Below are 23,972 nucleotides of genomic sequence, written 5' to 3'. Positions count from 1 at the left end.
ATCTTGAAATATGTACTAGGGATGGGCGATACCACTTATTTTCTTTTCCATCCGATGCTAAATACTGTTAAGGCCAATATTGCAGATATCGATACATATATATACAGTGGTGTCCAAAAGTTTGGAATAACAGATTTTGCTGTTTTGGAAGGAAATTGGTACTTTAATTCACCAAAGTGGCATTCAACCGATCACAAAGTATAGTCAGGACATTACTGATGTAAAAAAACAGCACCATCACTATTTGAAAAAAAATATTTTTGATCAAATTTAGACAGGCCCCATTTCTAGCAGCCATCACTCCAACACCTTATCCTTGAGTAATCAAGCTAAATTTGGTACTAGAAAATCAAAATCAAATGCTGAAAGATATTTAGTTCATTAAATGAAGCTTAACATTGTTTTTGTTTTTGAGTTGCCACAGTATGCAATAGACTGGCATGTCTTAAAGTCAATATTAGGTCAAAAATGGCAAAAAAGAAACGGCTTTCTCTAGAAACTCATCAGTCAATCATTGTTTTAAGGAATGAAGGCTATACAATGCTTGAAATTGCCAAAAAACTGAAGATTTCATACAAAGGTGTACACTACAGTCTTCAAAGACAAAGGACAACTGGCTCTAATAAGAACAGAAAGAGATGTGGAAGGCCAAATTTACAAATAAACAAGAGTATAAGTACATCAGAGTCTCTAGTTTGAGAACTAGACGCCTCACATGTCCTCAGCTGACAGCTTCATTGAATTCTACCCGCTCAACACCAGTTTCATGTACAACAGTAAAGAGAAGACTCAGGGGTGCAGGCCTTATGGGAAGAATTGCAAAGAAAAAGCCACTTTTGAAACAGAAAAACAAAAAGAAAAGGTTAAGAGTGGGCAAAGAAACACAGACATTGGACAACAGATAATTGGAAAAGAGTGTTATGGATCTTAACCCCATTGAGCTTTTGTGGGATCAGCTAGACTGTAAGGTGTGTGAGAAGTGCCCGACAAGACATCCACATCTATGGCAAGTGCTACAGGAAGTGTGGGGTGAAATGTCACCTGAGTATCTGGACAAACTGACAGCTAGAATGGCAAGGATCTGCAAAGCTGTCATTGCTGCACATGGAGGATTCTTTGATGAGAACTCTTTGAAGTAGTTTAAGAAGTTCTGAATTTTATTTTCAAATTGTAATAGTAATTTTTCACATTATTAATGTCCTGACTATACATTGTGATCAGTTGAATGCCGCTTTGGTGAATAAAATTACCAATTACTTTCCATAAGAGCAAAATCTGTATATTATTCCAAACTTTCGGCCCCCCGATGTATATATTTAAGGATAAAATGGTAATTTTGAGCCATTTAACATATTTAAAAACCATAATTGTTTCAAATTTATAGGCCTAAACTGCTTTTGTTTATCATTTATTAACAACAAAATATTTTCAATCTGTTAACAAGCTGTGTGTAACTGCTTGTGTCTTTAAACATTTCAGACTCTTCCTGAGGAAGGCCCACTCCAAAAAGCATTGGAGAGATCTTTTTACCTTTTGTATTGAGCCATGTGATAATAAAGGCTTTTTAATTATTAAGAGTGCCATGGTTATCTTGCCTTTTGGTTTTGGACTAATTTGAACCCTTGACCAAAGAGCACCTTAAGTTTATACCCCACTTTTGAAGCACACTCTATTATTGGACATTGTTTAAAGCCCGTACACACATGCAGCAACTTCCAGGGACAAAGCGACCTCCGCTCATTGATTGTCAATGAGAGCTGGCGACTTCCGGCGACATGAGCGACAGCGACCTCTGGTGACTAGATGTGGGTGTTGCGAGCGACACGACAAAGTTGAGAAAAGTTTAACTTGATGCAAAAGAGGAGCAACTTTTGGGAGCGACAACCAATAGGAGTGAAGACTGTGTTAGTGATGCTCACTTCATACGTCTCCTGTGAGAATGGGGTCGAGTGCAGGCAAGACAGAAGAGAAGTTAAGTTTCTGTGAGCGATTTCACTGTTCTATTTGATTCGTCTTTAACCACATACATGGATATAATAAAAAATTATGCGTGGAAAAGGAATTATCGCAGTCTGAGTGAGTTTGATTCGTACATTTGATAGTTTTTTCGTTTTATTAAAAACACTCCCCTGCAGAATGTAAATTTTTAGGGACAAGAAAACATATTCCTTGTTAAATTAGAATGGAATCGTAGTTTTACTATCAAAATGGCTCATCTGTGGTCATATTTTTAAAAGACATGGCCAGACATGCAGTCCACCAATAACGTTAGAGCGACAGCAGTAGGAATGCCAACTGACGACTTCACAGTACAGAGACTAGACATGCTCCCTATTTAGCGAATGTCTTCCAGTGTGCTGTCTGTCTGCACTGGTCTCAGAAAAGTTCGAAATGCACCTTATTTTCTTCCTAACTCCAAATAAAGCCTCTGAAAGCAATTTCTTGAGCTTTTGGATGAACCCATTGATTCTCAATGAGATAATGCACAATAAATGTAGGATTTCTGAAGAAAAGATGCGCTAAAGTACAAACGCTTGTTTGTGGGGTTAACGTTGTTGGTTCATTTATTTTTCTCTACACGGGAGTAAAGTCATACGTTTTTGTATGAGCCTACTTATACAATTTCGCCATTTCATACTATTAATACGACTTGTCAAGGAGCCGGGTTGGACTTACTCTTTGCCATTTGGCTTATGCAGAAACTTGCATAAATATGTGCTTATCCACTAGTACAAAAAAGTACTTTTTTGAAGGCAGCAACATTTGCTGATAATTTGTACTTTCATTTTAACTGTGACAATGCACTCTACAGGGTCTATAGCGACATAGTGATTTCAAAGATTAATGAGTAGTGTCTGTCTAATGTAATAACGTAATGTTTATACATACAGCAGTGCCTGATTGAGTGGTGGAGATTACCTCACTGACAGCAGAGAAAAACTTTGCTTTATTATTTTGTCTCGAGCTGACTTGGCAGGGAACACTGCTGAGATCACTAAACACATGGCACGCTTCCAAGAGCACAAAGCCATCGGCGTCAGCAGGCATCTCTACAAAACTTGCACTGGCTTTTAAATGTCATAATGGGTATGCAACATTCAGTCCTAAAGGACCTTTCAAAATGCGTATACTGATGGCTACAGTGCAGACACTATCGCACATGTGCGCACACACACACACACACTTAGTATAGGCTGATGCTTCATATTAAATGAACTCTTTAAGATAGTTTGGCCAATATTGATTTACAGTTTTAGTCTTGTGTAGCCAAACTTTTGATTGTTGGCATAAAGTCTGGTCCACTTTGCAGCGTAAACTACTTGGATGAGAAAACATTTGAAAGACATGTAAAGCAACAAACCACCAACTACAGCAGTTCATTTTGTTTTTACGTGTCTGTGACGAGGAGCAGGGTGTGGCCGGGCCGTGAGGCTGCATGGCCGGCGCTGAATCAGCTGATCAGCGGGAGAGCGAGATAAAGGGGAGCCATTTCGAGAGAGAGAGAGAGAGAGACGCACGTGGCCGCACTGCATGTGTGTTCATCTTATGTTTTATGTTCTATGTTGTTTTAAGTTCATTTATGCCATTAAATTTTACGGTGACTGTTCAGCCAGTTCCCAGCTCCTCCTTGCCCATCCTTTATACATTTTCAGTGCCATTTAGGGGCAGGTTTATATACAAATTGTTGATGCCACAATCATAGACCGGCAAAAAAAATTGCGAAAATGAGTTTATACAGAGATTCTGCCCGTCGCAGAAATAAGCACAGATTATTCCTCGGATACATTTTGGGAAAATGAACAGCATAGTTCTGCTTGTGGGTCCAGTTTACTTGATACTAAGTGCCTCAAATAAAACATAAAGATTTAATGCCATAAAACTTGTTAACTTTAGCAAATCCAATGATTAGTTGTAAAGTTGTAAAATAGCTATTTTGATTTTAATGGCACGCAAATGCTTCTCACGCACACACAATTTTGCCTTATTTTGTATTGGACAGTATACAGTGGCAAGATAAAGTATGTGAACATTTTGGAATTAGCTGGTTTTCTGGATTAATTAGTCATAAAATGTGATCTCATCTTCATTAAAGTCACAAGTATAGACAAACACAATGTTCTTAAGCTAACAACACACAAACAATTCTAATATTTCATGTCTTTATTGAACACATCTCCTTCAAAATTCACAGTGCTGTGGAAAAAGTAAGTGAACCCTAATAAGTGGGTTTAATAACTGGTCGATCCTCCTTTGGCAGCAATAACCTCAACCAAGCGTTTCTGGTAGCTGTGAATTAGACCTGCACAGTGTTCAGAAGGAATTTGGACCATTCTTCTTTACAGAACTGCTTCAGCTCAGCCATATTCTTAGGATGTCTGGTGTAAATGGCTCTCATGCATCCCACAGCATCTCTATTGGGTTAAGGTCTGGGCTCTGACTGGGCCACTCCAAAAGGAGTATTTTCTATTTTTAAAGCCATTATGTAGTGGATTTACTTCGATGTTTAGGGTCATTGACCTGCTGCATCACCATGCTTCTACTGAGCTTCAGTGGGCGCACAACCACGCTGACGTTATCTTGTAGGATATCTTGATAAACGTAGGAATTAATTTTTCTCAAATGATGGCAAGTAGTCCAGGCCCTGAAACAGCAAAGTAGCCCCAAATCATGATGCTTCCTCCACCATAATTCACCTTTGAGTTGATGAATGTTGCTATGATTGCTTGTTGGTATGTGGTGCCCTTTATACACCATATGTTGTGCTGCGTGTTCTTCCCAAACAATTCAACCTTAGTTTCATCAGTCCACAAAACATTTTCCCAGTAGCGTTATGGAGTGTCAAGGTGGTCTTTGGCGAACTTCAGGCAAGCAGCAATGTTTATGTTGGAAAGCAGCGGCTTCCTTCGTGGTGTCCTGCCATGGACACCATGCCTGTTTAATGTTTTCCATAAGTAGACTCATGAACAGAGATGTTAACCATTTCCAATGATTCCTTCAAGTCTATGGATGTCACTCTAGGGTTCGTTTTTACCTCATTAAGTATTCTGCGGTGTGCCCTTTGAGTCATCTTAGCTGGACGGCCACTTCTAGGGAGAGTAGCCACAGTACTAAACTGTCTCCATTTATAAACAATTTATCAAAATGTGGACAGATGAATATCTAAGCTCTGAGAACTTTGTAACCCTTTCCAGCTTCATGCAAAGCAACAATCCTTGATCGTTGGACTTCTGAGATCTCTTTTTTTTTTTTGTGAGGCATGGTCCACGTCAACAGATGCTTCTTGTGAATAGCAAACTCAACATTTTTGAGTGCTTTTTATAAGTCAAAGTAGCTCTAACCTACACTTCCAATCTTGTTTCATTAATTGTATGCCAGGTTTGCCAACTCTTGACTCTAGCTTTTGTTGACATCATTAGCCTAGGGGTTTACATAGGTTTTTTTCCAACCTACACTGTGAATGTTTGAATAATGTATTTAAGATGTACAAGAACAATGGAATAATTTGTCTATTATTAGTTAAAACATTATTTTAACTTGGATGAAGATCAAACCAGATTTTAAGACAAATTTATACATACGTAATTCCAAAGCGTTCACATACTTTTTCTTGCCACACTAGCATGGAAATGGAGGGAAAGAGACAGGTATTGGGAGTAGGACATAATGCATGCCAGATTCAAACCTGCATCCCTGTTATCACCGGGGTCTTGTGTCGTAAACGTGTGTTACCCACTGTGCTACATGGCTTCGACAACTTGTGCACATCTAAAACAGTTTACTTACTACTTTTGTCCTTAAATAAAAGATGGCGTCTTTGGGTTAATGTTGCGTTAATGTTCTTCAGAGTATTTTGGGATTACTGATTGCAGGTTTTGGGTGACATTTGAGACCAAATACAGTACTTCCTGTTCTGTTTAATGCATGGGTAATCCTGATTTAAATATCAGTTTTCTCGCTCATACATTGTTTCCAAATATTTTGCAGGATTTGTGATTTTGTTCCTGTTAAACACATAGTGCTGTTCTTCGTAGCTCTGTAAATGCTCTGCAAATACGTATTGGTTTCATGTCAGTGATGGTTTCATGTTACAGTAATGAATCTGTTTTAGGAACTTGCTCTCAGCTAATATACTGTAAATTATATAGGGATTCCTTTAACTTAGGACACTGTGAAAATATTAATAAAAAAACGAACAACAGGGACCAAACTATGTAGTTCAATTGCAATTTATTTAACGGATATAATAATCAATGCAAAAAAAAGAAAAAGATTATTCTTGGTATTTTAAGAATCGATATAGGGATCATTAATTTGAATATTGGGATTAATTGGACAATCAATATTTTTTACCCAGCCCTAGTTATGTCTTGCAAACTTAATTGGATTTCTGTGATGTATTGAACATTGATTCTGCAAATTTTGGCAATTTCAGTATGTCACCAAGGTAAAGTTATTTTGCTGGCTAACAAAGATTAGCCAATATTTTTTTTTTTTTTTTTTTTTGAAATTGCACTAGTAATCTGATAATCTTTATCAGTTAGAATGTGTTTGAAAATTAACAAATCAATAGTTTTGCAATCAGTGCGCCATCGTTTTCCAGCAAAAGAGTGTTTATGAATTTATAAGCATTATAGCAGAATAATTTGTATTGAAAATATTATATACACACTCTACCAGTCAAAAGTTTTGAAACACTTACTCATTCTTTATTATTATTATTATTATTATTATTATTATTATTATTATTATTATTATTTTTTCACATTTTAGAATAATAGTCATCAAAACTGTGGAATAACATAAATGAAACTATGGAAATTATGTTGTGACTAAACAAAATCCAAAATAAATCAAAACTGTTTTATATTTTAACATCTTCAAAGTAGTCACCCTTTGCCTAGAATTTGCAGACATGTACTCTTGACATTTTCTCAACCAACTTCTTGAGGTATCACCCTGGGATGCTATTTAAACAGTATTGAAGGAGTTCCCATCTATGTTGGGCACTTATTGGCTGCTTTTCTTTATTATTTGATCCAAGTCATCAATTGCAAAAACGTTTTTTTTTTTTTTTTTTTTAAATACATTTTATTTTTATAATGAAATAAATTAATATGGTGACACAAATATATTTTTGTCTACAAAACTAATTTCAAACATTTAAGCATACGCCTTCAGATCAAAAGATTTTTAAGATCATGAGAAACATTTCAGTCAAGTGTTTCAAAACTTTTGACCGGTAGTGTATAATATATATTATATAAAAATAAATGGATAAAAATGTATTGCCAAAGAAAAACCTAATAAAATATTAGTTGTAACAAAAAAAAAAAAAAAAAAGAACATTTAATGCTTAGTGAGAATGTAAATGTTTTTCTTTCTGATACATCACTTAAAAATTATTTATCATCATTACTGTTGGGACCAGTAACACTACTGGTAAGGCAAGTACTATACTGACCAGAAAAAAAAAATCATTATTTTTAAGCCCTCATTAGTGTATCTGTTTTGCTCAGTGAATTCTCATGTAGTGGGAACCCTTTACCTCAGCTGTCAGAGCATGTGTGCACCAGTCTGTCATTGCTTGTTTATATGTCTGAGCGATTTCTTTCAGTGATACAGTGTCAGTGTCTGTAACAAGCTCCAGGTGTGTTCTGTTCATTCAGAGTTTAGTGTTGCTCAGACAGTTGCATGAAGCCGAAAACAATCCCAGCAGACATATCTGACTAACAGCGTGAACAGTTCTCCAGACCAGTATAGTGGACGCAAATTGTTGCTTCCTGTTGGGAAGAAACAGAAAACACTTCACCAAAAATAAAAAAGTTTAATCTGAATTAAGAGTAACTTTTTCATTGTGAATAGAGCAATCTGGCTTATTCTCTGCTGAAGATGTCATCTTTCTTTTTTAAACATTTTAAAGTGTATTTGGAGGATTGAGGCTGCTTTAATGAACAGATATGAAGTCAAAAGTTGAATGATAAAAGAATTGTCTAAAAAAAATTTGTGCCACTATGATGTATAAATACTTGACAATTTAAATAATATTTATTTTCTCTCATTGTGAACATAATGACCATATTTTTTGTATTGTGGTAATGGGAATTGGGGATAAAATGTGTGTAACTGTTATGAAAATTGTCACAATGTAACAAAAAAATCTTAAAGCCCTAAAAATTGAAAATGCTTCTCTTTTGCATTTTTTTTTTTCTAATGTAATATATTTTTTTAATTATTTTCAGTATACACTGATGAGCCAAACATTATGACCACTGACAGTCACAATGCGATGAGAACTTACAGGATTGGGACTAAACAGCTGTGTGGCCACAAGAAAGCCACTTGTTAGTGAGGCTAATAAAAAAAAATTACTTCAATTTTCTAGGGAGCATAAAGATTGGACTGTGGAGCAATGGAAAAAGGTCATATGGTCTGAGTCCAGATTTACCCTATTCCAAAGCGATGGACGCATCAGGTTAAGAAGGGAAGCGCATGAAGCGATGCACCCGTCATGCATAGTGCCCACTGTACAAGCCTCTGGAGGCAGTGTTATGATCTGGGGTTGCTTCTATTGGTCAGGTCTAGACTCGGCAACATTATTCGGCAATAAAATGAAGTCAGCTGACTACCTGAATGTACTGATTGTCAAGGTTATCCCATCAATGGCGGGGGCATATTCCAGGATGGCAGTACCAAGATTCATCGGGCTCAAATTGTGAGAGTGGTTCAGGGAGTATGAGGAATCATTTTCACACATGAATTGGCTACCACAGAGTCCTGACCTTAACCCCATTGAAAGTTTTTGGAATGTGCTGGAGAAGCTTTTACAGAGTGGTTCAACTCTCCCGTCGTCATTACAAGATCTCGGACAAAAATGTATGCAACTCTGGATGGAAATAAATGTTGCGACATTGCATAAGGTTGTCAAAACAATGCCATGACGAATGTGTGCCGTAATCAAAGCTAAAGGCGGTCCAACGAAGTATTAGAGTATGTAACATTTTTTAGCCAGGGAGTGTAGGATGAATGGACAGGAGGAAAGACCTGAGCAGCCTTGACAAAGACCAAATGGTTATGGCCAGAAAACTGGGTCAGAGCATCTCTGAAACTGTAAGGCTTGTGGGGTGCTCCCGGTCAGCAGTGGTAAATACCTACCGATAGTGGTCCGAGGAGGGACAAACCACAAACTGGCGACAGGGTGTTGGGCACCCAAGGCTCATCGATGCGCGAGGGCAATGACGGCTATCCTGTCTGGTCCGAACGGAGACAGAAGGTCTACTGTGGCACAAGTCACAGAAAATGTTAATGATGGTTACGGAAGGAATGTCTCAACACACAGTGCATCGCACCCTGCTGCGTATAGGGCTGTGTAGTCGCAGACCGGTAAGAGTGCCCATGATGACCCCTGTCCACCATCAAAAGCACCTACAATGGACATGCAAGCGTTGGAACTGGACCTTGGATCAGTGGAAGAGGGTCGCCTTGTCCAATGAGTCCTGTTTTCGTTGACTGCCGTGCATGTGTGCGCCGTTTACCTGGGGAAGTGATGGCACCAGGATGCACTGTGGGAAGACGACAAACCGGGTGTAGGGAGTGTGATGCTCTGGGAAATGTTCTGCTGGGAAACCCTCGGTCCGGCCATTCATGTAGACGTCAATTTGACATGTGACACCTACTGAAACATCCTTGCTGACCAGGTACACCCCTTCATGGCAATGGTATTCCCTGATGGCAGTGGCCTGTTTTGGTGGTATGTGGAGGACCAACAGCATATTAAGCAGGTGGTCAATGTTTTGTTTCATCAGTGTTTATATGGAATTACAATCAATGGAAGCAGGAAAATTTACCTTTTATACAAAGTAGTTAACGTGGTCAATGTCTCACATTTGCTTGCATTTGATTATTGAGCTTGAAGTAGTAAACTAGTAGAATATTTAATCTTCATTTGATGTCATATGTCATGTCTTTTGTTTTAACATTTTCAAAATCCTAATACTTTTAGTTCCAGGTGTGTAAAACAAATCACAGATTTTCATTGTGGTCTTGGACTTTTGGACCACACTTTGGATTGAACATTCCCATTTTATTTAAAGGTGCTGTATGTAATATTTTACTGTACTAAATCATAAAATGACCATAATATGTCATTAGAGAATTTGGAGGCATGCTAAGTTGAAATACTGGCTTCTCCGATATCAATGCTACAGCCAGTATATTCTACTTTGAAGTTTCCATTCCGGGCCGGAATTTCTGTTTATGTTTTGGCCTGTGTGATCCCGCCCACTGCCCACTCACTAATAGTATTTCGACACTGCCGGGTTGCCAGATTTGAACAAGTTTGCAGGCAAACAACACTGCGTGCTGAAGCCATGGAAGCCAGCAAATTAACTGGATCAGAGATAATAGATTCCACTTGACCTAAAAAGCCTCGCCATCCGTCTAAAAACCACCATGACCAGAGGCGTAGTAAAACGAGGATAAATATTGGAGAGGCCTTTGGAAGATGGAGACAGCTTAAAGCCCAGAAATCCTTTCTGGCAACCCAGAAGCTTCGAGTCTGGGGCGGGGCAGACAACTCTCCAGTATTTTGAATTTGGACTGCAGTACCAATTTCAAATGCTTGTTGTCAATCTTACATATAGCACCTTTAAAACTGACTTTGTTTATATCAAACTGCAATGTTTACCCAATATTCATAGTGACTGTTCATTATGATGTGGGATTTGTGCTAGTATTATTATGGCATCTATTATGATGCGTGTCAACAATTTTGCTGGTTTGACTGGAACTTCTGATGTCATACGTTACCAGCCAAACACGTTCTCTCAGACTTCTTTTCCCCACTAACCATAGTAGCAGAGTTGCTCAACAAGTTTGTTCTGTAATGTTCTGATGGTATTCCAACTATGACAGACTAATCCATCAAGGTTACCTTATCTGGTTACATGTGTACATGTAATTTTTGTCTGTTCCCACCATAAATTCTCAAGATAACAATGTTAAAAAATTGCAGTCATTTGTGTAATTTGTTTTCAGTAGGATAACACTTAAAGGTGAAGTGTGTTTTTTGGATTTTAAAATAATTTCTCCTATTCCAGCTTAAAATGCAGAGACAACTGTAAGTAAACCATTTGTACGTTGATTCATAGGGATTATCAAACCATTGCTATGTTTGTTTGAGCATCCCGATCATCCCGACACTGCAACATTGGCTCAACCAGTAGCATGAGTTTGGGGCAGGACTATCTGTTTGTTAATTAATTTCTAAATGTCTCCCAAATTTCTACGGTATAGAAATGGTATTTAGAGCCAATAACTGACCACACAATACATAGTCGTCTGTAAAAAAACGTGTTTATTCTGATCAAGCAAGTGTATCATGTTTATTTGATTGGCAAAGTCATTAATGACCTAATGATGAAACAATTATTTATCAAAATTATGTTTTTTATGATTTATTGGTTTTTATGGAACCGATACTACTACTGCCAACTTACCTGGCCAACTTTGTGTAACTGACTCCAGCTGACTCTTTGTTTAACAATTCAAACCAAATGGCTTTTTTTATGTGATTAAATGTTCAGGGATTACACAATTTTTCAACACAAAACAAATAGATGATTTTGAGACTTTCATTTGAACTGTGCTGTCAAAGCCTTGATGTTCAGGACAATTTGAAAAGGGAAGTTTTTCTTTTGTGTAGCAATTAAGCAAATACAGTTATTTTACTACATTTTAATTTATTTTAATGAAGGGGTGTTCTAAGGCATGACAAATTATTTTTGAAATAACTGCAATGTACAGTTACAGGTGTACTATATTTGTGACCGCTATTGTACAGTACTGCCTCTTCGAATATGACTCAATCCAATGTAAAACCAGACTAGCCATTTACCAATGATAAATATAATGTTATATCTCTCCACGCTGATATTTTTGTGCACCTTATGGTTACACAAATATAATTGATTGCTACTAGTTTTAAGAGCGTGAGTCAACAGCTTGTCTATCTAAACATCCAGACTGATATGATTAGTCCCTTGTATTGTGTTGAAATGAGGGCTTCACTAATGGATCTATTGTTTTCAACAGGATGGGGAATTCCTGGTACAGACACACCATGTTGAGTATGTGGACGGGGGGATCCTGGACCCAGACGACATGCTAACAGACCTGGTCGAAGACAAAGACAAGGTAAGACTACGGTATTTATCTGTTGTTAAGTACATTTGATTTGCGGATATATTGATACTGTATAGTGTACAGCTCAAAGTTGTGATTTAACTGCTTATAGCTACTGTGATATCATTGCAGTTAAAGTTTTGTTGAAATGTGTTTCCTGTCTGAACAGTCACAAAAAAACATAAGCCTCATTCAAGAAACATTGAGAACCAGCAAGGCGAGTTATCTTGAGCATGGTTAGCTTTTGGGTAAGACATCACGTTGAACTTGGACTTGATTAGCCTGCCTGCCCTGCCTTGAGCGGATTGGTGTTCTCACCAATGACATCATGGCTACTTTAGGTGTAGGCTTGTGGCCTTTGGAACCAGTTTGGTGGCCTTTACTCCAAAAACGTAACATATCTGTAAAACAAAATAAACCCACAGCCCTTTCTTGATTTGCTTCAGCCTGTTGAGTAACTACATCCGCCCTATTTAATGTTCATATCATTAATACTACCATACTTTGCATGATTTTAAGATTTTGCTATAAATTAGAATGATTGTTATATATAGTTATAAATCTTGCTGCAAAATGGAATTATTAATACTTATCCATCAGAAAGGTAATAATTGCTAATTAAATATGCTTATTATGATGTTTGATTTAAAAAAATTCATTAAAATTTTAATATTCTTTGGGATCAAGAAAATCAACACTGCTTTAGTTGGGTAATTATTTAGAATTTAATCTACAATGGATAATAGTATTTGAATAAAATTTGTATTCTAGGCTGGTGGCAGAATTCAGTCATTTTGCTTTTAGGGAAGGGATAAAATAAGGATATTTATTTCTGAATGGCTATCTAATTTGTTTGTTGTTTTACATTTATGCATTTGGCACATGCTTTTATCCAAAACATCTTACAGTGCATTCAAGCCATATTTTTTCCAAACCCTAAACCACCCTAAAATCCATCTGTCCGTCCGTCTGTCTGTCCGTCTGTCCATCCCATCCGTCCGTCCTTCCGTCCATCCAGAGCTAGTTTGAACTTTTAGACAAGTCTTTGTCAAGCCAACAGTCAAGTTTTCTTGACGCACTTTAACTAGTTCAGTCATGTTATTATAAGTGAAAATCTAGCAATTTAAAATAGATTAAATTATATTCCAAATTATTCATATTTTTGCCTTGAGTTTGCATATTGCAGTTGATTTCGCTATAGCTTTTCAGTGCTTCAGTTGTCTCTGTACTATGGTTGGTACAAAAAGTATAGTAGTGAATTTGAAATTTTTACTCTACTTTGATGCTCTAATAAGCAATACAATACATAGAATACATCAATATTAGGTGAAATAAAGGGTGCATTTTGAATTATTTGGAACTATATTCTATCAATAGGTTGCTTTTCAGTAATTGATAAAATATTAATAGTATATTTAAGTATAAATACTACAGTTAGCTATATATATATATATATATATATATATATATATAAAAAAAAAAAAATCACCATCTTGGACAAAAATGTTCTCTGATTTAAGTCAATACCAAGCAGGGTTGCAAAGTATCCTGGGATTGCCCTATACGCTAAGGAAACCATGGCCACTTTGGGGAGACCCAGCATGTTCTTGTGTTAAAGCTAGACGCAACAGATAGAACACGAAAGAGGAGAGACGTGTTTTTAAAAGATGACGTTTTTAATACGCCATCTTAAAAACGCAGTGCTCATGCGTGAGACATTAAAAAACAGCGAGGCACACCACAACGGTTAAAGACGTACGTCTAGTGCATGTTTTCATAGACAAAAATGTGTTTGGTGTGAATGCCTCCTTAGATTTTGGCCAAAACAGAGCATCTAGTCAGGCAGCATAATTTTGTTTTAGGCAGGCAGTTCACTTTGTTGGAATTTTGAATCCAAAAATAAGCTGACTTTCTGACTTGCAATTTGGGCTGAATAGGAAATAAGGCTTTTTCCTGTGGAACCTGCTCCTAGTGATTCCTGCTCCTATTGATTCCTGCATGATTATTGCATTCTAAAAGCATTTTTCTTTTTCTTCCTGAAAGTGTTTTCCTTCAATTTATGATTTTTTTTTCTTTTCTGCAATACTATTTTTCAGTGACTGGGCCCCATTATTGCCCATTATGCAGTCAATCTTCGTTTAGTCTCCTTTATAATAATCTTTATCATCCTGCGGAAACACTCCACCGGGACGAGATTGCACCGTTAGTTTGGCATGCTAATCAACTTAAATTCAAAGCCAGTGTGAGTCACAGCATTTTCATTAGACCGTTCTTCACCTCCTACGGAGGTTGATTAGGGTGAAGTTGCCATGGCGATGGAATCACGTTTCGGCCCCACCCCTGACTTGATGCCCATTAACCCACAGCAGGAAATGATGGCGCTTGGCTTGACCCCAGGACCCTGCCCATGAATATTCAGTGCGGATGATGAATGACGTTAATGCGCGGAGTTGCTGTCGTCGGGGCCCCGGTGGACTCTGGGAGACTGAGAGGTCACGCTGTGAGGACTTGCCACACTGTTTCCTTTTAGTCAATTATACACTTAATCACTCCAGTTCCTCATTTTTGACTTCTATTTGAATTTCTTGTGCTGTTTTGTGATGTTTTTTGAATTTGTAATTTAAGGTTGATTAAGATGAACTTTGGTGTTTCCTTGTACGATTAGATGTCTTTCTAATGTTTTACTCACCAAAAAAGTGCCTCTACACACAATGAGACACTTAAAAATAGTTTAGCAAAAATGTAGGTATAGAAACGGTATTCTATGAGACTAAAATGTGTAGTATCCATTGACAAGGTGGTCGCCCCTAACTGACAGAGCAGAACTAGCAATTCTGTTCACTAAGTCTAATCAAGCAGTTGATGCCGATAATCTCAGAATAACCAAATTTCGGGCAATATATCGGTCTACAATTTTTTGAAACACCAGAATATCTCTTGATAGACTGCTTTGTTTTCAGTTACAATTGCTCCCACACCTATTCTGTATTAATTTGGCTGATGTCAGCTTCCAAAGATAAATGGTCAGGACTACTTTACATCTATAATACCAGATATCCTGCATTATAATACTGACCTTAAATGAGTCCTCACCCACCTCCCTGTGTTTATCATCCATTCAGTGTTCAGTCGCCCATCTCTTTCTAATATTCGAAATCAGCCACTCCAGGTGATAAATGGTGATTTTGTGTGTGTGTAAGGACGTTTTCACACCTAGTTTGTTTGAGAACTCAAAGCACACTCGGAGCGGCATAACGTGTATATGTGAACAACCCAAGTGGTCTCAGACCCCCCCCTAAAAGGACCCAAAAGCGAACTGTACTCGGACCACCTCAGGAGGTGGTCTGAGTACGGTTCGTTTGTGGGTCCTTTTGTGGTTCGGTTGATTTTTGCGATGTGAAGGCGAAGAGGTACCAGTCCGCTTTGCATTTTATGACATTAGTACCTTGTGGCTTGCCATAGAGCATTACATAGCTGACATAGCTGCATTACATACTTTATATTCCAGTCACAATTTACTTTCCACATATGGGAATTTTAAGCGAATATAGATATATCACAATTACCATGACGTGTTTTTGTGTCTCATATTCCATTCTTGTTGTAATATTTGAGCACCTAAAATTAACGGACCGGCTGCATGCAGAGCAGCACGTTAAAATGAACCACTTTAAAGTGCTCTGGGCGTACCGTCTACGGAGGTTCGCTCCAAACTCCCACGAAAATACAAGCAAGGGTTTTTTTTTATAGTTTCACTTTAATTTTATTTGTGCAATGGCAAATGTTCTTGGCTCATACGCACAATGTAATGACATGCAGGAGGAGATGCTCGCTTGCTCCAGTACTCTCAAGATGATGGATAAAGAAACCTTTCCAAATGCACATAGAATTTCGAATGTTTTCCTTTATGCGAAATAAGGGCTTGTAGGTTTTATCGGAGAGCCTTGCATGAGAGAGTATAGAATTTATGACAGAAGTACAGTATACAGTATTGCTATTGCATAATATAATATAATTGGTGGTGTTGTCTGGGTTTCATAAATGATATAACATATAAAATATTAATATTTTGTGCAATAATATTAAATGAAAAATGTAATATTCTTTAAAGCCTTAAAAGGAATCATATAGCCCCATTTTATTATATGATTTCAAGTTAAACATCAATAAATTACTACTTAAGGTGTAGGCCTATCTCTAATAAGCATACTTGAACTTTAAAAAGTATGACAATTTGTATGACAATTGACAATAATCACAAATATTTATGAAAAATTATTGTCAGCCAAATTTCATAATCGTGACAGCCCTAGCTGCAATGGGGTCTGAGTTCTTAAAGAGCTGTGGTGTGAACATCAAGGGGTCTCAGACCACATTAATGTGAAGAGGACCAAAAAAGAAACTGGGTCCTCTTAAATCCACTTACATTTTGAACACCAAAAGCACTGAAGTCATTTGCAGCTGGTTCCCTTTCTGGTTCACTTTAACCGAACTGGATTTGGTTCACTTTAAACTTACTATATGTGAAACCACCCTAAGATTTTCTCTTAACTCTACTGAGTCATGGATAATGACTTTTAAAGCGCCCACTACACCCTATGATAAAAGAGCACTTTACCTTCCTAAAAAACCGCAGTACCTGTACAGCCCTATCATTCACATCCACTCAGTGTCACTCAAGCGTTAAGGGTATGTTCCTATATGCCAGTGCTGTCATATAGCAGCCTCCATGTACTGGACAGGTTTTATGTTATATCAGGGGCAGGTTTTGTATAGACATTTCAATGTCAATGCAATGTCTTTTGTATAGACATTGAAAAAACTGGCCTTTGAAGCCAATCACTGCCCTGCATGCCATAACAATCCATTCATTCCAGTTTAGCGGTGGTCACTAGACTTTGAGCATGCAATATTAATTCTGACATCACTTCAGACATGGCAACACTGCAAACCATGTAGCTCTGAAGTTGGTATTCTTATTTTGCTGCAGTGCAATGCATAAAATCAGGCATATACGGGTGAGGAGCTTCAGTTAATGTCCAAATCAACTATCAGAATGGGGAAAAAATTTGATCTCAGCGATTTAGATCGTGGCTTGATTGTTGGTGCCAGACAGGCTGGTTTGAATACTGCTGATCTCCTGGGATTTTCACGTGCAACAGTCTCTAGAATTTACTCTGAATGGTGCCAAAAACAAAACAAAAAAACATCCAGTGAGCAGCAGTTCTGCAGACGGTAATGCCTTGTTGATGAGAGATGTTAACGGAGAATGGCCAGACTGGTTCGAGCTGACAAAGGCTACGGTAACTCGGATAACCGCTCTGTACAATTGTAGCGAGCAGAATAGCATCTCAAAATGCACGTCGAACCTTGAGATGGATGGGCTACAACAGCAGAAGACCACATCGGGTACTTTGTTTGGACCATAGTGTTCCTAATTAAGTGCCCAGTGAGTGTATGTAAGCTACCTTTAACTGTTGTGGCCACTACCATTTCGGTCATTTTTACATGACATACAACGGTCAAGTCGGAGCTTCATTGAATTCCAAGTTTACAACTTAATGTAATAACGAGATCTATGAAGACGTGAGTGATTTTTACAGCTTGGAATATCGGAATTACAGTAATTACGAGATGACGTGAACGTACCATTATTCACACGGGATGTGCTCTTGCATTCTGTCTGTTAGTCTATGTACACATGCAGACTGATGTCTTTTGACCGTTGCGTCACTTATGAACGCAACAACGCATTTTGTGCAAGTGTGCTTTGGCAAGGCGAGTTGCCTGTAGTCCTAGGGCCCTATGATTTCCTCGTTGCGGAAAACATGGACGGAATCGCGGAATCCTGTCATAAAAATGGAATTAACTATAAAACGCGTCACAAATTTGACATGTGGGATATAATGAATGTATTAATGCACAGTTAATTAAATTAAAATTGTAATATATCCCAGTGTGATTATTAAAACATAAAAGGCTAAAATTTAATTAAACAAATATACGGTTTGCATGAGCGGCACTTCAACAGTAAGTGAATGTGTGAAGCCACTGCTTAAACACTAACTGCATCATTAATATCATGTGCAATCTGTGTGTGTGTAAATGACAAAGAGAAGATCACTTTATTCACCGTGACATGCATACTACATATTTATATAATTAAATCATAGCCTTTAGCTATTTAATAAGCACATTAGCCCATATAGCAAACTGCTTTCCCAGAAGTAAGAAGTGAAGTTGTCAAACATCCGGTTTTGTGGTAAATTGTCAAAATAAAAGCCCAATTTAACTAGATGCGTGAAATTGAAAAAATGCGACAGGAATATATTACTTCTGTGTAGCAAAATGTAAAATTCAGTGTAGTAGTAGTAGTAATAATGATAGAAATAATATATCAATAATAATTACATTATATTTAAGCAATGTCTCACAAATAAAAGTTTTATCACTGCTTTCATTTATACCGTGATGCTCTACAGTGCAGCACTGTATTTGACAAAATAAATTAATTAAAAAAAATCTAATTGAGTTTTGGATTGTGCTGTGAAGATCAGTATAGAAGTGCTTCATTTGATAAAAATAATGCAATAATATGTTAAAGTAATTGTTCTGTTCTCATTTGATTAGACTTTTTTTTTAACATTTTTTATTAAACTTTAAAACCCGGAATTCATAAAAAAAAAAAACAAAAAAAAAAAAAACGGAAAACAAAGAATTTGGGAAAAAATAAAACCGATTTCATAGGACCCTATAGTCCTTATTACGGAATTTATGTACAGATCAGGGGGTATGGTTTATTGCTTTTTTATTGTGTGGTTTTCTTTATAATTAATCACTATAAAATAAAATGTTGAATTGAAACCCCAAATATATAGGTATTCATTATGCATGATTTTGGAAAAACTCCCTTAATTCTCAGTATCTTAGATTAAAAGTTTATCAGTAATGTGAAAACAATGAGATGAACAATTAATAAAAAGCAAAGAAAAAGATAAATGAGAAAACGGATAAAAGACAGCAATAGTGTCTGTTTATTTTGTTTTAATTAACTTCTATGATAATCCAGATAATGCCTATTCTATAAATTGTGCAATTTTTCAGCCGTTGATTTCTCTCATTCCTTTGACGAATGTATAAATAAACATCTTTCCTCTATTTTCAAGGTTCTTTTCATGCCATGGGTCACCCTTTGTATGTTTTGCACCACATAAATAGGCCTAATGAATTTGGCATGCTAATTAGCACATATTTCAAGCCAATTCTGAATAAACGACTGTTGAGTAACTGACTTTATCGTAGACCACAATTAATATGCAGATTTGAGCGTCTTCAGTCTACAATCACTAAAAAATAAATAGCAGGCCAGCACACATGCTAGTCAATAGTTAGCATTCATGGCATCCAGATCATTTTTAAAGGCACTCACCTCTTTTATTTCACATCTGTCGTTTATTGAGAGAACGATCTCGGTTACTGAATAGAGGCTGATTGCAGATGAACATTTAAATACTGTGGTTTACTAAATTTGCCAGCATAGTTGAGCGCTATTCAGCTAAAATGTGCCGTGGGTTCATTCGATTACATTTCAAATGCAGAAGGATGATTGTAATAAAACAATCTTATAATACTGAAGAATTTGATTGATTACGGTTATTCACAAACTGGGAAAGGAGCCGTGGGAGCTCATTTTCACTGATGAACGAAAAACCATTATGATTTTTTGCCCCGGTTTAATGCCACAAAGTCACAATTTCATCATGTGTGAATACAATATATAATATAATTACTTTCACACAGATAATATGTTCTTGTGAGTTGATTGTCAATGGTCTATGCTCAAATTGTATGTCATCTTTCAATATTTTTGTGACTTCCAGACTTTTAGGCTATGCTTTTTAAAAGAAACACATTCATGACTTGCAAACCAGTAAGTTCCCCAGGCTATTTAATATTAATATTCATTGTATTGTAGTTGTGATGGGTGGGCTGACTTTGTCACTTTGTATTTCTCCAAACACATTTTGCTTTTAGTTTTGAATTCTAAGTTTAGCAGAAGAATGCAATCGAGCAGCATCATGCAGGTTGGATCTCACTGGGCATCCATCTATTATGCATTCTCATTTCCATGTATTTTGCTCCTATTCCCAGATTGGGAAAATGTTTCTCGACTCGGAGAACAAAGGCTTTGATGAGAGCATGCTCTCCATTGCCAGTAGTTTCCTTTGAACACACTAACACACATAATAAAGAGCATTTTACAAGATGATTAGAACTGAACATGAAACATGGCTGCAGTTAGGCTGAATTTTTTTTTAAAGAACAGCCATTAATGTACAAATGCAAAAAATTATATTTAGCATTGAGTTTTCAGAGAACTTTGTTTCTGTGTTACAGTGTATCCTAGTGAATTATGCTTAATGAAATTGACATGCTAATTAGCACATATTTCAAAGGATAATTCAGAATAAACAATTGACTTCATTGTAGACCACATTTAATATGCTGATATTAGTGTGTCTTTGGTCTATTAATATATAATTATCTGAAAAATATATAGCAGGCCAGCACACATGCTACTGTGGTCAAGAGTTAGCATTCGTGGAATCCAGATCATTTTGATTTTTCAGACTAATTCAAACCCATAACTTTTGAATTGGTGAGTCATTTGGATTGATTCATAAGAATTGCTCCAAGGATCATCATAAGAGTAATTTTCTGTTTAAAAAACCATGCTAGTCACATGTATGTTTATTTTTGAGTGCAGCCAGTGAACACAATGCAATAGAAAGACGTGCTTTGGTGTCACCATCAACCATCATAATGGGGTAAAAATGTGATCTCTGTGATTCAGACTGTTGGTGCCAGACAGGCTGGTTTGAGTATTTCTATAGCTGCTGATCTCCTGGAATTTTCATGCACAACATTCTCTAGAGTTTACTTAGAATGGTGCAAAAAAAAAAAATTCCATTGAGGGGCAGTTCTGTGAATGGAAACTCCTTGCTGATGAGAGATGTTCACAGAGAATGGCCGGACTGGTTTGAACTGACAAAGGCTATGGTAACTCAGACACTCTGTACAATTGTACTGAGCAGAATAGCATCTCAGAATGCACAAGACCTCGAGCCTTGAGGCGGATGGGCTACAACAGCAGAAGACCATGTCAGGTTCCACTTCTGTCAGCCAAGAACAGAAAACTGAGGCTGTAGTGCCCGACCGATTTATTGGTTGGCCGATATTAGCCTTTCATGGATATATCTGTATCGGTGTGTATGTTTACCGATATGCGCAGATATGAAACTCTTTTTTTTTTTAAGAACAAATAATGCAGAAAGCAATGCTTGGGGTGATTTTAGAATTGGTGTCATAACGTAGTTTGTCCAGCAGAGTGTGCTCCGACTCCACTGGATACAGAACTGAGCTGACGGTTCTGCAGAGAGTGCAGAGTTAAGCGGTGCAGAATTAAGTGGTGACTTCACGGTAAGTTGCTAACTAGTTTGTGAAATACATACTGGAACGTTAATAAACAATGACCCCATTATTTTCCCTTTTCAATATAGCTAATATAACGTTAACCCTGTCCCAGATAACCATGTCATTCATGTTTATCACATCTGTTTGCTATGTTAGCATGCTATAGTTCGTCAGTGCAGTCAGTCATGCAGCAGATTGAAAGGTAAACATCAGAGCATCTTTTTGCAGCTCAGCAGACAATGGTGCTGTGGTGCTGTTGTGTCTGAGTGTTGATTTCACGCTACATTGTTACCTAGTTGGTGAGACGCAATGCTGGAAAGTAAATAAATAATCTTTTACTCTTCATGACAACGAGCTTATAGCTAACTAGCTGACCACGTAGCTACTTTCATACCTTGTCAGCTGAGTGGAAGCTAATGTGTAAACATGTGTTTACCAAACTGTTTTGTTCAGGATTTGCGGTTTGGTACCCCCTTCAACCAAACAATTCTAGTCACTGCATTTATAAAATGTAATATTTAAAAGTCTGGTTTTCCACCGTTGAAAGTTCCCCTGAACTTGTATAGTGTAATACGGTGTAACATCGCTGCCACTGTTTATCTCTGGACTCGGCAGGTGTAAATGCTTCTTGTTTTACAACCTGCCCCTAATTGACTGGTAGTATTAAAATAGTCAGCATTTGACTGATACTAAACATACAGTACTGATTTTTATTTAGCTGTTTATTGTATTTAAATGTATTCTTTTCTCAGTGTTCATTTCTAGAATTTGTTGACAATGTATTATAATAATAATGTCAAATATTCTTTGATAAAAATATTTAAGAAAACAGCCTTCTGAGTACCTTTGCATAGTCATATCGGTGCAAAATCGGTGCACAATCCACATAGAAAAGGTCTGTTTTCATTCCAGCTCAAAAATTAACTATATTGGCCATCATATCGGAAATCGGTGAATCCCCCCCCCCCCAAAAAATGTGTATCGGTCTCAAAAATCCCATATCGGTCGGGCTCTAGTACAGAGTGGTTATCTGAGTTACTGTAGACTTTGTCAGCTCAAACCAGTCTGGCCATTCTCCTTTGACCTCACTCATCAACAAGGCGTTTCCGTCCGCAGAACTGCTGCTCACTGGATATTTTTTGTTTTTTGCACCATTCTGAGTAAATTCTAGAGACTGTTGTGCATGAAAATCCCAGGAGATCAGCAGTTACAGAAATACTCAAACCAGCCCGTCTGGCTCCAACAATCATGCAAAAATCACTGAGATCACATTTTTTTCCCCATTCTGATGGTTGATATGTCTGTTGTAATATATCAACCAGGCCAGTTTATCAGTTGAAATTTGGTAGGGATTTTTACAATACAAATTGACTGTTTTATAGTAATTGTAATCTGATGAGAATCAGTTAGAATGAGACAACTCAAAAATAAAACATTTGAACTGAATACAATAATGAACAGGTGCTTAATTGTCATGGTGGCTGGGTAGAAACAATTTTCCTATTAAACACGACTGAATGATTCCGATATCGATTCTTTTTTTTTTTTTTTTTTTTTTTTCGCCCAATTTGGAATGCCCATTTTCCAATGCACTTTTTAAATCCTTGTGGTTGTGTAGTGATTCGCCTCAATCTAGTCTAGGTGGGAGGACGAATCCCAGCTGCCTCCGTGTCTGAGACCGCCAACCCGCGCATCTTATCACGTGGCTTGAGTACGTTGCCACGGAGACATAGCACGTGTGGAGGCTTCACGCCATCCACCATGGCATCCACGCTCAACTCACCATGCGCCCCATCGAGAACGAACCACATTATAGCGACCACGAGGAGGTTACCCCATGTGACTCTATCCTCCCTAGCAACCGGGCCAATTTGGTTGCTTAGGAGACCTGGCTGGAGTCACTCAGCACGCCCTGGAATTCGAACTAGCGAACTCCAGGGTTGGTAGCCAGCGTCTTTTACCACTGAGCTAACCAGGCCCCCCCCCCCCACCGATATCGATTCTTAAAAATTCTAAGATCCATCTTTTACTCTATGCGTAACCATCTACAATGCGAGTAAATTACTTGTGTATGTGTGCAAATTTTGCGCTGTTTTTTCAGATTTTACTCGCCAGTGATAAAGTAGAATAGTGGCGAAGAAGTTCAGGACAGAGATCCTTTTACTGCATGTTGAGAGTAATAGTTTTGTTTGACTCGTTCCGTATAATGTGTGTCTAAACACGAGGTCCACACAATCCGATTGTCATTGAGTAATGTAGTTACTCTTAAAGTGTTTTATTTGTAGTAAAACCATAATAAAATTATGATTTTTTTTTTT

General features: G+C 37.4%; 1 protein-coding gene across 2 annotated transcripts in view; it reads left to right on the top strand.

Moving 5' to 3' along the window:
• pard3ba (par-3 family cell polarity regulator beta a) overlaps positions 1 to 23,972 on the top strand; it is a 230,645-nt gene that overhangs the window by 5,215 nt on the left and 201,458 nt on the right. For both annotated transcript variants that reach the window (XM_051702158.1, XM_051702157.1), the window contains exon 2: positions 12,091 to 12,192. In XM_051702158.1, coding sequence (XP_051558118.1) covers positions 12,091 to 12,192 — 102 coding nt within the window. The remainder of the gene's footprint in view (positions 1 to 12,090; positions 12,193 to 23,972) is intronic.

The sequence above is a fragment of the Myxocyprinus asiaticus genome, chromosome 7 (assembly GCF_019703515.2).
Source record: "Myxocyprinus asiaticus isolate MX2 ecotype Aquarium Trade chromosome 7, UBuf_Myxa_2, whole genome shotgun sequence".
NCBI classification, from domain to species: domain Eukaryota; kingdom Metazoa; phylum Chordata; class Actinopteri; order Cypriniformes; family Catostomidae; genus Myxocyprinus; species Myxocyprinus asiaticus.
Note: the sequence above shows the minus strand (reverse complement) of the source record. Positions and strands in the feature narration are given on the sequence as shown.